At 47.7% G+C, this 12837-nt stretch overlaps 1 protein-coding gene across 1 annotated transcript; it reads right to left on the bottom strand.

The window, feature by feature from the left end:
• Window positions 1-243: 243 nt before the first annotated feature.
• Window positions 244-4964, bottom strand: GMNC (geminin coiled-coil domain containing). The gene is made up of 5 exons (XM_054283018.1): window positions 4911-4964; window positions 4067-4211; window positions 3889-3974; window positions 2391-2507; window positions 244-1018 (listed from the first exon to the last, which is right to left on the bottom strand). The coding sequence occupies exons 1-5, from the start codon at window positions 4962-4964 to the stop codon at window positions 374-376; spliced, it is 1047 nt and encodes a 348-aa protein (XP_054138993.1). The 3' UTR covers window positions 244-373.
• Between the last annotated feature and the right edge of the window lie 7873 nt (window positions 4965-12837).

Here is a 12837-nt window from a genome sequence, read left to right as displayed (position 1 = left end):
GGTGCTATTTCCAAAGGGAGAGAGGTGTATTCCCAAAGTGCTTTCCTGTTTGGTGCATGTGAAAGTGATCATCAAAAGTGAAAGCCCTCCAGCCTGGAAACTACCAGTAACAAGGAGGAGATGATGACAAAGCCCCAGGGAAGAAGCAAAAGCAGCTATCTCAATACAGGCACAAGAGAAAGGAATCCAGTTTGAACATCTGGGGCAGAAAATTGTCCAAGTGCAATCTGGAGTCACATCTGTGAAGGAATGAGGAGTGTGTTAGTGACAGGGTAGCATTTAAAGCAGCCCAAAAGGGGTCCCTTTTTCTGTCTGATGCACAAGGTGAGGTGTGACTCCTCCATCCTCTATGGCTGGCCCTTGGTCAGGCGCATCATTCAGGCTGCTTGGGCACCCAGGTGAACCTCCAGCCGCCATCGTTGTCCCTGCGCACAAAGGCCTGTCCCTGGTGGAAGCTGTGCGTCCTCACGTTGCGGTGGGGACTCAGGCACGTGGTGAAGGCCACTTCTGTTCTGTTGGGTGACAAACCACCAGTCCAATAAGGCAACTCATAGGCTGGGAGGGAGGAAACACTCGGCACTGGTGAGGAGATGCATGGTGCTGAAGAAAACTGAGGAAGGAAGGGAGAATCCTGGCTGCATGGGTGGGTGCTGCTGCTGCCTGGGGGCTCGTGGCTGCAGCTGAACACTGCTGCTGCTCCTTCCCTGTGCTCACAGTCTGCTGCTCCCCCAGGGCTCAGGCAGTATGTGTCTTTCCCAAGGTCTGGAGACAGGGCACTGTAGTTAGCTGAAGCTTCATCAATGGTGTTCACATCTTTTAATCCTAAGGTCTGCAAGACCCAGCTGTCCACAGCAGGGCTGGCTTGCTCTTCACAGACAGTGAATTCATTGAAGAGGTTTCTTCTAGCTTTGGAAGCATGAGGAGTTTCTTGAGGAAAAAAGCAGTGGTCCTCCTTCAGTCTCCTCTTGGTACTTTTGAGGATAGCACAGGTTTTTTGCCCATGGTCAGACAGTAGTTTCTATTTAAAAAACCAGAACAACAAGGTGGAGACAGAAGAATAAAATTTGAATTTCTAGATACCTGAAGGCAACATGCTTCTGGCTTCAGATGCACAAGATTACTACTTGATTACCACTGTCCTTACAGAGACTTTTTTTACTCTCTGCTTAAACATACGGGTATGACCAACTATTTTGTATCTTTACAGTGTCTGCAAAACCCTGTTCCTGAACGAGAAGAGTGTGACCATGTCAATAAGACCTGTGCTTTGATGGCATTCCCAGCCCTGAGCTGCCACCTGTCTCTGTGCCAGCAGCACTCTGCAGGTGAGCAGGGCATGGGGGGCACAGTGGCAGCCTGACCAAGAGGGATGATGCAAAGGTAACTCCTGCTGGAACAGGGTGATCGTGACAAGGCAGCGCTCAGAGCAGCAGCCTGAGTGGCACTGCACTCATCACTTCACCTCAGTTGTCATTATCCCAAGGACAACGGCCCTTCAGGCATCCAGCTATGGTCAAAGAAGGCAAGAATAAACAAGGACGCTCCCCAGCATGTCATGAATTCACTGCTCCACACTGGACCCTTCTCCACAGGACACAGGGGGTGGCCATTTCTCCCTGCTGTGCCCAGTGAAGGAGACCTTTTCTGCAGCCAGGAGCCAGGTCTGGCCATGGGAAGGAGGATATCATGCTATCAACTCATCAACAGGATGGAAAAGGAAAGTCTCCTATGTCCTACATAGTCCTACAGTCTTTTTTACCTCATGCCCAATCCACAGAGTTGAGCAAATAATCAACAGTTCAGTTTTATGGGCAAGGTTGGAATAGCAAAAAATTTCTTTAAGCTGACAAGAAAGAATTATTTTCTTTATTTTTGTTTAGGTGAGAGGCAAAGAATCCAAATGTTAAAAAAACAACCCTTCATACTTAGTTTAACAGAATGTTTCATCCAACCTGAAATGTTTAATTTTGTATTTCACCATTAAAAAAACCCGCACACAACTTTTTAATCAATAAACTGAAAAAAAAAATCCTTATCAAAAGGATAATTGACAAAAGAGAAACATTCAAAATATATATATTGAAATTTGAACTTTTTACTGAAAAAAAGCATTTAGAGGAAATTATTTTACCTTGACTATATAATCTTATCTTACTTATAGCTAATTAATAAATTAAACCTAATTATCTCAGGTGCTACACTGTCTCCACAGTCCGAACCTAACAGGATATCATTCCTGGAGCAAACTGTCACCTTTGTGAATTTAAATGTGAGTGTGGGTTCCACTGCAGGTTGTCTGCACTCTTAGATTTTCTGTACATTTTACTGGCATGTTCCTAATCAACCTGTTCCTCCTGCACACGTTTGTCTGACAGGTTTGAACACAATACCTTGGCTTTTTCTTCTAAACACTTAATCAGGGCAGAATTCAGGTATTGTCGGAGGTTATTATTTTCTTCATGTAACCTAGCAAGTTCCTCTTCCTTCTGAAGCAAAGTATCTTGAAGCTGTGGAATAGAGATATTGATGAATAGATGTTGACTCTGTAACTTAATAGCAATTGCCCTCTGGTACAAGCTGCTTGGATTTGATGATCTGGGTGTTTGCTTTGTGAGCTCAACCCACCCCCTCCAGCCTCTTGTCTCTATAAATCTAAGTGGCATGACTGTTCAGTTTTCACTTTTGACTTCCTTTAATCTTTAAGTGAGTGTTTGAAAAGATTACTCTGAAAAAACCTGCAACCGCAGAATAATAATAGAAATGAATTACAAGTAGCCCTGTGAGCAGCCAGAAATGGTCACGGGCATGACAGCAGCTTCAGGATCTCCTCTTGAGCCACAGCAAACATCCCTTTGCACCCCTCCTTCCCATTTAGAGCTGCCTGGTGAAAAAAAAATGTTGCAAGCTAACAATTTATGGGGGTACAGTGCAGAAGGAAGATGCAGTTTCCATTCTTTATGATAAAGTAGCACTCAGTGATCTCTTCAGTTCTGGACCCTACTGTGCCAGCCCTGGTATGTATACAGAATCGAGATAATCCCTGGTCTCAAAAGCTGAACAGGAATGGCAGACACCTAACACTTTTCCGTGGAAAATCTAAGAGTTTACAGATAGATTTTTGGCTCCTGACCATAGCTCTGGAGACTTATTTGGGAGGACAAAGAACCTTCTGCCAAGGATCACAGGCATCTTCTGAGCATAGGCTCAGTCAAAAACAGACTTAAATGACTGAGGCAAAGTCAAAGAAATAAGTACACTGACATCTGGAACTAGTGTTTGATTCCAGGGACCTTTAAGATAATATCTGAATTTTCACTGACTTGACTATGTCAAAACATCATTCCAAGTACTTAATCATAGTCATCAAACTGGAGTACCTTCACTGACGACAGTTCAGAGTTTCTCTTGTTGGGATTTACAAAAAAAAAATGAAATATAAGAGAAAATAAAGTAACAAGGAAAACCTGTTGGTCAAAACAAAACGGTTGATCTTCCATGTAATTAGGCAATTCTGCTGCAATCATTTCCCATGAAGTTAAACCTGGTGGAATCAGGAGGACACACTCTACATACTTTTAGCCAACAGCATCATCACAGCCTGAGGCCCCCCTGTTCATGTCCTTGGTTTTCTTTATTGCCAAGACTGCAGCTGCAATACGATGTAAGAGGGGAGGAACGGACAGGGAATCCCACCAGAGTTGGTCCAACTTCACAGCACAACATCGGGGAGACAAATACGTCCAGCAAGGAACAACTGTTTTGTGTCACTTCTGACATCCATGCCAGTGACAGGGCGACATGCCATAAGCCAACCCAGAAGGTGCAATCCGGGAGTTCGGGAGCCTCGTGGGGTGAACCCGGGCGTGCTGGGGGGCGCGGAGCCTTTACCTGCTTGTTTCTGTAGAGCTGGGAGGACAGCTGGTCTCCCTGCCACGCCGCGTCCTGGGCACCGAGCTGCGGGCTGCAGACCTGGCCTGCGGACGAGACCAGGGTTACCCCGGCCCCGTGGGGCTCCCAGCGCGGCCGGGGCCCGCGGCGCTCCGGCGGCGGCTGAGCGCTCACTCACCCTGCGGCCGGCCCTGGCTGTGCGGCGGCTCCGCGGCGCAGACGGCGGCCCAGGTCTCCTTGGAAACCCCGGCGGGGGCGGACCAGGGCCAGGCGCAGCCCGAGCCCCCGGCGAAGTCCGGCTGCGGGCACGGCCGGCCGGCGCTCTGCGGAGGGAAGGGCCGAGGCGATGAGGCGCTCGGCGGGGCCGGGGGCCCCGAGGGGAAGCGGTGCCGGCCCGGCCCCGCCAGAAGCGCCCCGGCGGGGCAGCGCTCTCCCCACTGCCGTCCGGCCGGGCTGTGCTCAGGTGCTGTCCCGCGGCAGCGGCCAGCCCTGACCCGGTGCCCGCTCCCCGTTCCCCGGTGTCACCGCTCCGTGCGCCGAGCGCGGGTAGTGCCGCCCCGCCAGCCCCCGCAGCACCGGGGCTCCGAGCACCGCTGTGCCGGGGAGGCGGCTCGGCTTCCTGCAAACCCTGGGGAAATGCTACGGTCCTGAGGGGGTTTAGGGTGAAGAGGGTTCCAATGCTGTCCTTGTTCCTGCCACCATGGGTGTTCGACTCAGCTCTAAAGCAGCAGCACAGAGCCAGCAGAGTCACCTCCTGGCTGCTCGTACTCTCTTCTGCCCCTGCAGTTCTGCAGGAGTCCCAGACCGCAAAGCCTGGGGTTGTCCCCTCCAAATAAGCCTCATCTGCAGCAACTCTAAATCTCTGCAAGGAAGGCAACGGCAGAACTTGGAGTCTCAGTCAGGGAGCCTGCCCACCCATGGGAAGGCACAGCAGCAGACTGCACTGGCAGGTAGAGAAGAGCCCTCTTTCTTTCCCATCTTAAGAGGGCACAAAATCTATTGCACTCCCCCAAGGGACAGACCAGCTTCTCCTCCTCTGCCTCGAGGTCGAGAGAAATGCAAAGAGCACTTACCATATTAGTGGCAGAATGAAATGCAGGTCTTGGGAGCACGTTTCTGTTAAAGCCCCAGAGAGGTTTAAATGGCTCTGAAGGAGGGGGAGAGGGGGGAGACCGGGGAGGCGAGTTTAATCTAAAGGAGCTCCCAGTGACGCCTCAGAGCTCTCCTGAAACCCAGCAATCTGATTTGGTGTAAAGCTGTCAAACTTGTGACGTGAATAAACAGCAAACTTGCTGAAATCAAAGTCATTCTGGTCCCACAAATCAACACAAGGAAGGAGGGAAAAGAAAGGAGGGAGAAGGAAAAAAAAGCTTCCACACACTTCAGGGCAGCAGTGAACCGGTGTGTCTGAGTTTCACTCCAGGAAATGAACAGGCATCCAGGGAAGCATCCCACATGTTCAGAAAAAGGCTGCTGGTGAGTTTTTTGTTTTGTTTTGTTTTGAAGACTTGTTTGCAAAACAAACAAGTTGTAAAATCCAGGAGGAAGAAACAAGTCTGTCCAACCTGCCTGGCTGACAGAGTGGGTTTTGCCCAGCTTACAGAGGTGTGTAGAAGCAAATATGATTCAGAGACTTCTGTGGACAGTTCTGGGAAGCAAAGTGCAGGTTTCAGAACAACAGAGTCTGCAAGGACAAGATCCTGCAAATGTCTCACTACATTGAGAATATTTTCTATCAAGCCCCAGACTTCCAGAAGATCTTAGGATATAAATGTGGCCGTGGTAAAATATTTATTATCATAAAAAATTGACTACCATAATGTTGCAAAAGCCATGGACAGGTGTGTCAAGGAAAGGCAGAGATTGTCTCCATATAGTCACTTTTGATTCATATCAGATTTACATAGCAATCAAAATTCATGGATAAATTTGAGATTTTTCCAGATGGGAACAAAAAAAAAAAAAATCAAACAAAAAACCTTCACTGAGGGTCTGCCTTTGAATAGCATAGGGGATGGCGGGAATAAAGTAGTTTTTCTGCCAGGATCCTGCCCTTGCCATGGCGAGGGCTGTTCCAGGTGCTGTCCCAACCTGTCTGCAGCCAGCCAGGATGAAGCTGGGCCGAGGGCAGGCCATGCTGGCATAGGGGATGGTCTTTCATTTCTCCCTGCAGGATGCTCAGTGCTGTTCCCCCATCAGCAAGCCTCAGGGACCATACCTGAGGGACAAACCAAGAGGGCCATTTGCCTTTCATTCTTTTATTACTAGCTATTTTCCTAGGTTGGTGCCCAAGATAAACTGGCAGTTATACCAAATTAAACCCCTGCCATCTCCTGCCTTATGCTTTTTTCAACAGAAGCGTTTTAAAAAGGCTTCACACTCTCTCACTCAGCCTACAGTGCTTGGGGTCACACTTCAGGTTTCTTAACCCGCAGCCCAGCATTTGATAACTGCTGTGATAACCCGCTCCCTTCAATGCCAACCCCTCCTGCACGGCTGGGTCCTCTGTTGGCTACTAAGGAACTGCAGCTGTGTGACACACGCCCAATACCTGCCAGGGCCCAGCGCAGCTCCCCGGCCGCCTCTGGCCCCTCTGCCCGCTGCTTAGGCGCCGCAGGGCGCGGTGGCACCGGCGGCTCCTTCACACCGGGCGCACCCCGGGCAGGCACCGCTGCTCTGGGGCCCACGGGCGGCAGCGCGCTGGGTAACGGCCCGGCTGAGGCGGGTAAAGCCGGGAGAGGAGACGTCCCGGGGCGGGCAGGCTGGAGGAGCCCTCAGCGCCCGCAGCAGCCCCGTGCGAGAGGCGAACGCCCCGTGCGTCCCGCCGGGTCCCGCGAGCGCCTCCGGGCCCCGCAACGCCCGAACCGCGGCCATGTTCGCGCTGCCCAAGACGGCGTCATCAGCCCGCGCCGCCCCCGCCGTGCGGGCATGGCGGCGGGGGGAGCCGCGGACTGCTCTGAGGGGCTGGGAGTGACCCACTCCCGGTGCCCAGACTGCCCCATTGATGGTGCCCGGCGTGCCCCGCTGCCTGTGCCAGGCTGCCCCACTCCCGGTGCCCAGACTGCCCCGCTCCCGGTGCCCGGCGTGCCCTGCTCTCGGGGCCCGGCGTGCCCCACTCCCGGTGCCCAGACTGCCCCGCTCATTGCCGGTGCCCAGACTGCCCCGCTCATTGCCGGTGCCCGGCGTGCCCCGCTGCCGGTGCCAGGCTGCCCCGCTCTCGGTGCCCAGCGTGCCCCACATGTGGCCCGGGCCACCTCGCGGCTGTCTGTCGGGGCAACAGCAGGGAGAGGAGAATGAACCGCACATCCAGGGGATAACTGGGGGTTGGAACAGCTCTGTTATGAGGAGAGACTGAGGGAATGGGGCCGCTCCTTAGGGGATCTCATTAATGCATATAAATATCTCAAAGGTGGGGGTCAAGAGGCAGGTGCCAGACTCTTTTCTGTGGTGCCCAGTGACAGGACGAGGAACAATGGCCATAAACTGGAACACAAGAAGCTTCACCTCAACATCTGGAAGAACTCTCTATTGAGCTTGCAGGCACTGGAAGATCTGCCCAGGTGGTGTGGGGATTGTGGATTCTCCCTGTCTAGAGACATCTCATACCCATCTGCCAACCACGGTTGGATCTGCACAGCTGGCGTGGTGTTGGCTGGGGGCTGACAGTGCTTAGCTGAGCTCAGGGAATTCAGGTCAACTCACCGAGGCTGATGTGCTGGGGAGTGAAAGGTGGTAATGGGTAAAAGACAACCAAATCAGAGCCCTGGTAGGTTTGGGGAGATACCCTTTGGGTGACTGCCAAAGAAATAAAAATGCTGTTGTAGGAGAGAAACACCTCATTTTGAAAAATGGTGCGTGGATGATCACACATGATGATGGAAGAGGTTGAAGTCACAGTAGCAATCACATTGATGTGTGTGTGTAAAGCAAAACTAAGTAACAATCATCAGCTAATTTTCCTCTTCATCCGGACCTTTTACTGCTTCTTGCAGTTAATGATAGACCTCTTTAATTGGGAATAAAGTTCTGGGGGAAAATGACTTTTAAGACTACAATATTGCTTCAGTGGAGATTTCACTTTGAATGTCATAGCAGCTCTTTTCTGAAGTTCTGGGAACACACATTTAAGTGTATTATAGTGTGTTAATTACTGTATGTTCTTTGTACCTATATTTTATTATGTAATTTCTATGATGTTTTTTATTTAAACAACAGTGGTGAAGCTAATCCTTCAGATTAATATTAAAAAAAATAAAATCAAACTTTTTTTCTGGTTTATCCCTTTTTTTGTGTAAAAATGGCCTTAAAGTTGCATTTGCACCATAGTGAGTGGGCTCTCAGAAGGGATAGTACAGAGAAGAAAATAATACTTACAGATTGTTTAATACAAGTTTGATACCAGGCTTACAACAGTTACAGTATGGGTTACTTTGAGTGCTGGTACCGGCACTGGTGTCCAAACCCACCCCAAATCCTCTTTACTTGTCCTGCCCTGTTACTGCTGCTATGCTTCTTAACCATGTTGGGTGGTTAAGTGAACCAGTGACAAAACAGAGGCTCACTTATAGCTCAGGATGTTAACCTATAGACAGGTACACACAGGTCCCTGGCACTTCCATGAATTTCTGATCATGTTTGTGAACCAAAGGTGTGAGAAATTAAACCTGATCAGACTGATTTGCAAAAATGCTTTTGAAAGGGAATTTATGCAGATACAGGTTCTGGCTGTTTTTCTGATCAGTCTTCCTCCTTGAACACAGGACTAAAAGGCACTTCCCAAATCCAGTCCCCTGCTGTTGAGACATTCTTAAACTTTTCAATCTCCCTCTTAAAACTAATTAGGTTATTTTCCTTATGTTATTCCCACTGTGAGGCTACCCCGTACTCTGGGCTCTGATGGCTGGACACTCTAGTTTCAGGCTGAATGTATTCATAGTAGGTATAATCCCTTTTGTCCTTGTGCCAAACTCTTGCTCTAGTTTAGACACTTCATCTCCCTCTCCAGTGTTTAGCCTTGATGTCTTTGCAAAACACTGTCACATGTTGTCTTTTTCTTTAGGTCAAAGAAGGCAGGTTCTTTTACAGTCTTTCCTAACCTTAGGAGCCCATCTCTGAAAACATTCCACTTGTTTCTCAGATGGATGACCAGTGTTACTCAGGTTGCTGTGTAACACACCATTGTTTACAGAAAAGCATTTCTCTTTTATATCTTCCTGGTATATTTTAGGGCAGCTTTTACCTTTCTCATCACTCTCTCACACGGGTTACTAGTCTTGAAATCACTGTCAGGTGGCAGTGGATTTTATTATGTGGGTTATTTAATACACCTGTGAGCTTTATTTCCTGTAAAATGCAGTTAACTCAAACTGAGTGTTCAGTGCTGTTCGGCTCCAGCTCTCTCGTGTTGATAGTTCTTGGTACTGTGGACTTCCTCAAGTGTTTAGACTGAAGAAAAAAGATGACTACAAGATAGAAAAGTTGCAAAACACCTTTCTGGGTTTACCTGCAGTTTTTCACAGCAAGTGTGGTGAGTCAATGACTAGAGGGTGGAATCTATCTGAAAAAGTTGAAGGTTTTCTAAATAGATAATGGCACGTTTTTGTGAGAGACTTGCTCTTGTGATGCTGGTACTGCTTTTTACTGTTCAGAATTTCACTCCAATTTCCAATCTGACATTTGTGGCTTTAGCTTTTTCTGGTTTGCCCTGTGTGCCGTTTGATGTGTTATAAACAACAATCTATGCTGTGTTTGTCTGGATTTCTGCAATTGTTTTTTTGTTTGCCAGCCACCTGAGAAGCGCTCCTCTAAATTGCACTTGATTGCAGCCTCAGGTACAGATATGAGGTTTCCCTGAAATGGAAAGGCAAATGGAAAAAGTGCATGTTTTATGAGCACAGAATATATTGACAGAATTCACTGCTTGCAGAATGTCATTTGAGAGTGAGAGGATAAAAACAGAATGAGTTTTATAATTCTTGTTTTTCTTTTGAATGCTTTCATTAATTCTATTGGGTATATTGATATTTTGTCAGAGGAGAACATTAATTGCATTTGTTTAGTATCCTATGGACATGTTCTCTCAGAACCCATCCCAGGCTCTATTTATTGCCTGTTTCTTGCCCTTTCCTTTGGCTGGAATTGTATCATAAAAGAACTCTGAGGTCCTGATCTTAGGGCTGGCTTTTGATGAGGGGATAGGTTCTCCTGAAAACTGCAGGTGAGAATTTGTTACTGTTGCCAATCTGATTAGTGTATGGAAGAGAAATATGTTCTACTCCTGGCTCTGATGTTGTACAGTTTTATAGTAGCACTTAAATGCCTGAATTTTCAGAACATCACCCATTTACTGTATAGACCTGAGTCGGTCTTTGCATTTTTGTTTCAGTTCCTCGTCTGTCAGTCTGGTGTGTCTGCTTAGATTTCACATTTCTGTAATAAAAAATATCCTCATGTAGCCCCTGGCCAAATGAATCCCTTTGTTCTTGGCTGAGACCAATTGGCTCCAGATGAGCAAATTAATTGTGAACTGATAATTTTTCATGACGCTTGGGGATTAATTGGATGGGAGTTTTAATATAAACCATGATGTAGTTATGGAGCAAAGCCTGTTCTTGGCTGGCATCAGCAGCATGCTGCTGCTGTCCATGTCCCTCATTCCAGAGGTTCCCACTGCACTGAGCTGCCATGCTGCAGCTAAGTAACCCTTACACCATAGAAAGTGATTCAGCAGTGCAAACAAAAGCCCTGAGGTAGTCCCAGGGTTAAATAACAGATGGCAGAAACAGTTTTTCTTGGGTGTGCTTAGAGTGTTGGCCATCGTGGCTTGGGGGAAATTGTTGCGCCCACAAGAGAAAGAGCCCTGTGCTGAAAAGCCATGTTTTTCTCCATGGTGTTTTCTATTGAACTAAAACTATTTTGCAGGGAGGCATGCCAGAAAAGCTTAGCTCACAGGTTTAGTCCAAATTAGGATAAATTTTCATGGGACCAGATGCAGAGTTGAGTGGGGCTTCGTGTCTGATCATCCACTGATGTGTGCATCTGCCTGCTTCTAACCTGGCCTCTGAGCTCCTGTGTGAACAGTGCTGCCAGCCCAAAGTACTGGCCTTCACCTATTGAACAGTGCTTTTCCTCTTGGCTCTGGCTCACGAGCTGGCAGTCTGGCTTCTCTCCATCTTGCTTTGGATGCAGAGCTGGGCACTTTCCATTCTTGGCTGGCAGTTGGGATGTTTGGCAGAGATCTCTGATCTGAGTAAATATGTGTGAGGGCATCTCTTCATTGCAGAGCTGCATGGCATTGCCTTCCCTAATCAATAATGAAAGAAAGATTCTAGGACGTGTGTAAATGTGTTGGAGGTCAGAAGGTGAAGGATGTTGTTGTCATGAGCTGAGAAAGATGTCAGGGTTTTTGTGCATAGTTTTCAAAGGCTGAGTTAAAGCAATAAGTCACGAGGGAGATAGCCTAGTAAAACAGCTCTGTCTGTATACACAAAATTTCCAGCTCCTAGTCCATGCAGGTAGTGTTCGATGAACTGGTGATGAAAAGGAATTAGTTGGCTGGTAATTAATCTAAAAGATTGTCAGAGGATTTTACAGGCTTATACCAGGGCTGGCTGGAGACAATAATCTCTTTTCTCGAAGAATGCCGAGGTCCTGACGCCCAGCTCGTTGGAATGAAACCTGAATGCTTTTTAATTCTCTGTGAGAGATTTTTTTTTCTTTCCCCTCTTTGGTTTTTGTTTTTAGCAAGGAACAAAATGTTTCATTGTGATTTTGTCAATTATTTTGATATAATGGATTAAAAGAGTAAATGTCTTCCAAATCCCAAGGCCTTTTAAAAGAATTCCATTCAAAACACATCAGAGCTGTTTTCTTCCCTGAATTTTTGCTGAAGTTTAATTTTAACCAAAAGTTTACACACTTGAATGGCAGCATGACTTCCCTTGTAGGAATGATGTGCAGTGGATAATAACTGCAGACAGGATTTTTTTTGGTCAGGTTATGTTTTATGCTATCCTGAAGGAGAAAGGGGTGGGGGGAGGTTTGTATCCATTTGGCAGCCTTGTACTGTGCCAAAGCAATGTAAAAAGGCCTGAGAGTGAATAAGAAACAAGAGAAGTATTTGGATTTTAACTGCTCCTGGATGAGAGAGCAGGATTCATCCATGCCTTACTGTAATTTTGCAATTCCATTGCAAACTGTTATAGTGCAGCAGGGAAGCAGGGAAAGAAAGGAGAGGTTAGTGCAGTGCAACACAGCAGGCTTTGGAGGGGAGATGTTCTCCTGGCTCCAGGTTCTTGTGTCAGTCTCCTGAAGTGACTGGAAGGAGCAGAGACTTTAATGGCAGCTATTGAGCTGCCCAGAAGCTCATGTGGATTCTGTATCATCTCTCCTTTCTCTCTTTCTAGTCAGACAGAAAGGAGACCTCTTGCCACCCACAGAAGCTGCAATGAGGTCTGTCATGCATGGCCAGCACCAAAGGTCAGCAGACTCCTGACATGCACATGGGGACCTTGTTGGCTCTGGTCAGTGTTTTCTGACCTCCCCCTTAGAGCTAGAAAGGTGAAGTGTTGTTTGAGAAGTTGCAGCTTCATTTGAACTGAACTAATTTCATCTGTGATTATCAACTATTAGCTGTTGGATGTTTTGCAACCCCACAAATTTTAGGCGAGTGTTATGTTCAGGGACAGGGCTTAGATCTTTCTGTAATCTCCAGCACCCAGGAGATACAAATCTACAAGGAAGAGTGTGGGCAAGCACCCTTGGTGCCTTGGGCACAAAGGAGTGGGGCCCCTGGAACAAAATACTTCACTGGGAAACTGGAAGACCCTACAGTGCCCCATTCTGGGTTGGCTGTCAGCCTGCAGAGTGACCTTCAATAACTTGCTTTTATTGCTTTGTTTCTCTTAAATGTGTGATGAGGAAGATACTATGATAGATGTTCTTACTGAG

Source organism: Melozone crissalis, unplaced genomic scaffold (genome assembly GCF_028551555.1).
Source record: "Melozone crissalis strain CALT ecotype California unplaced genomic scaffold, PUWL_Pcris_2 ptg000034l_1, whole genome shotgun sequence".
Classification (NCBI taxonomy): domain Eukaryota; kingdom Metazoa; phylum Chordata; class Aves; order Passeriformes; family Passerellidae; genus Melozone; species Melozone crissalis.
This window is presented reverse-complemented; position numbering and strand designations above follow the sequence as displayed.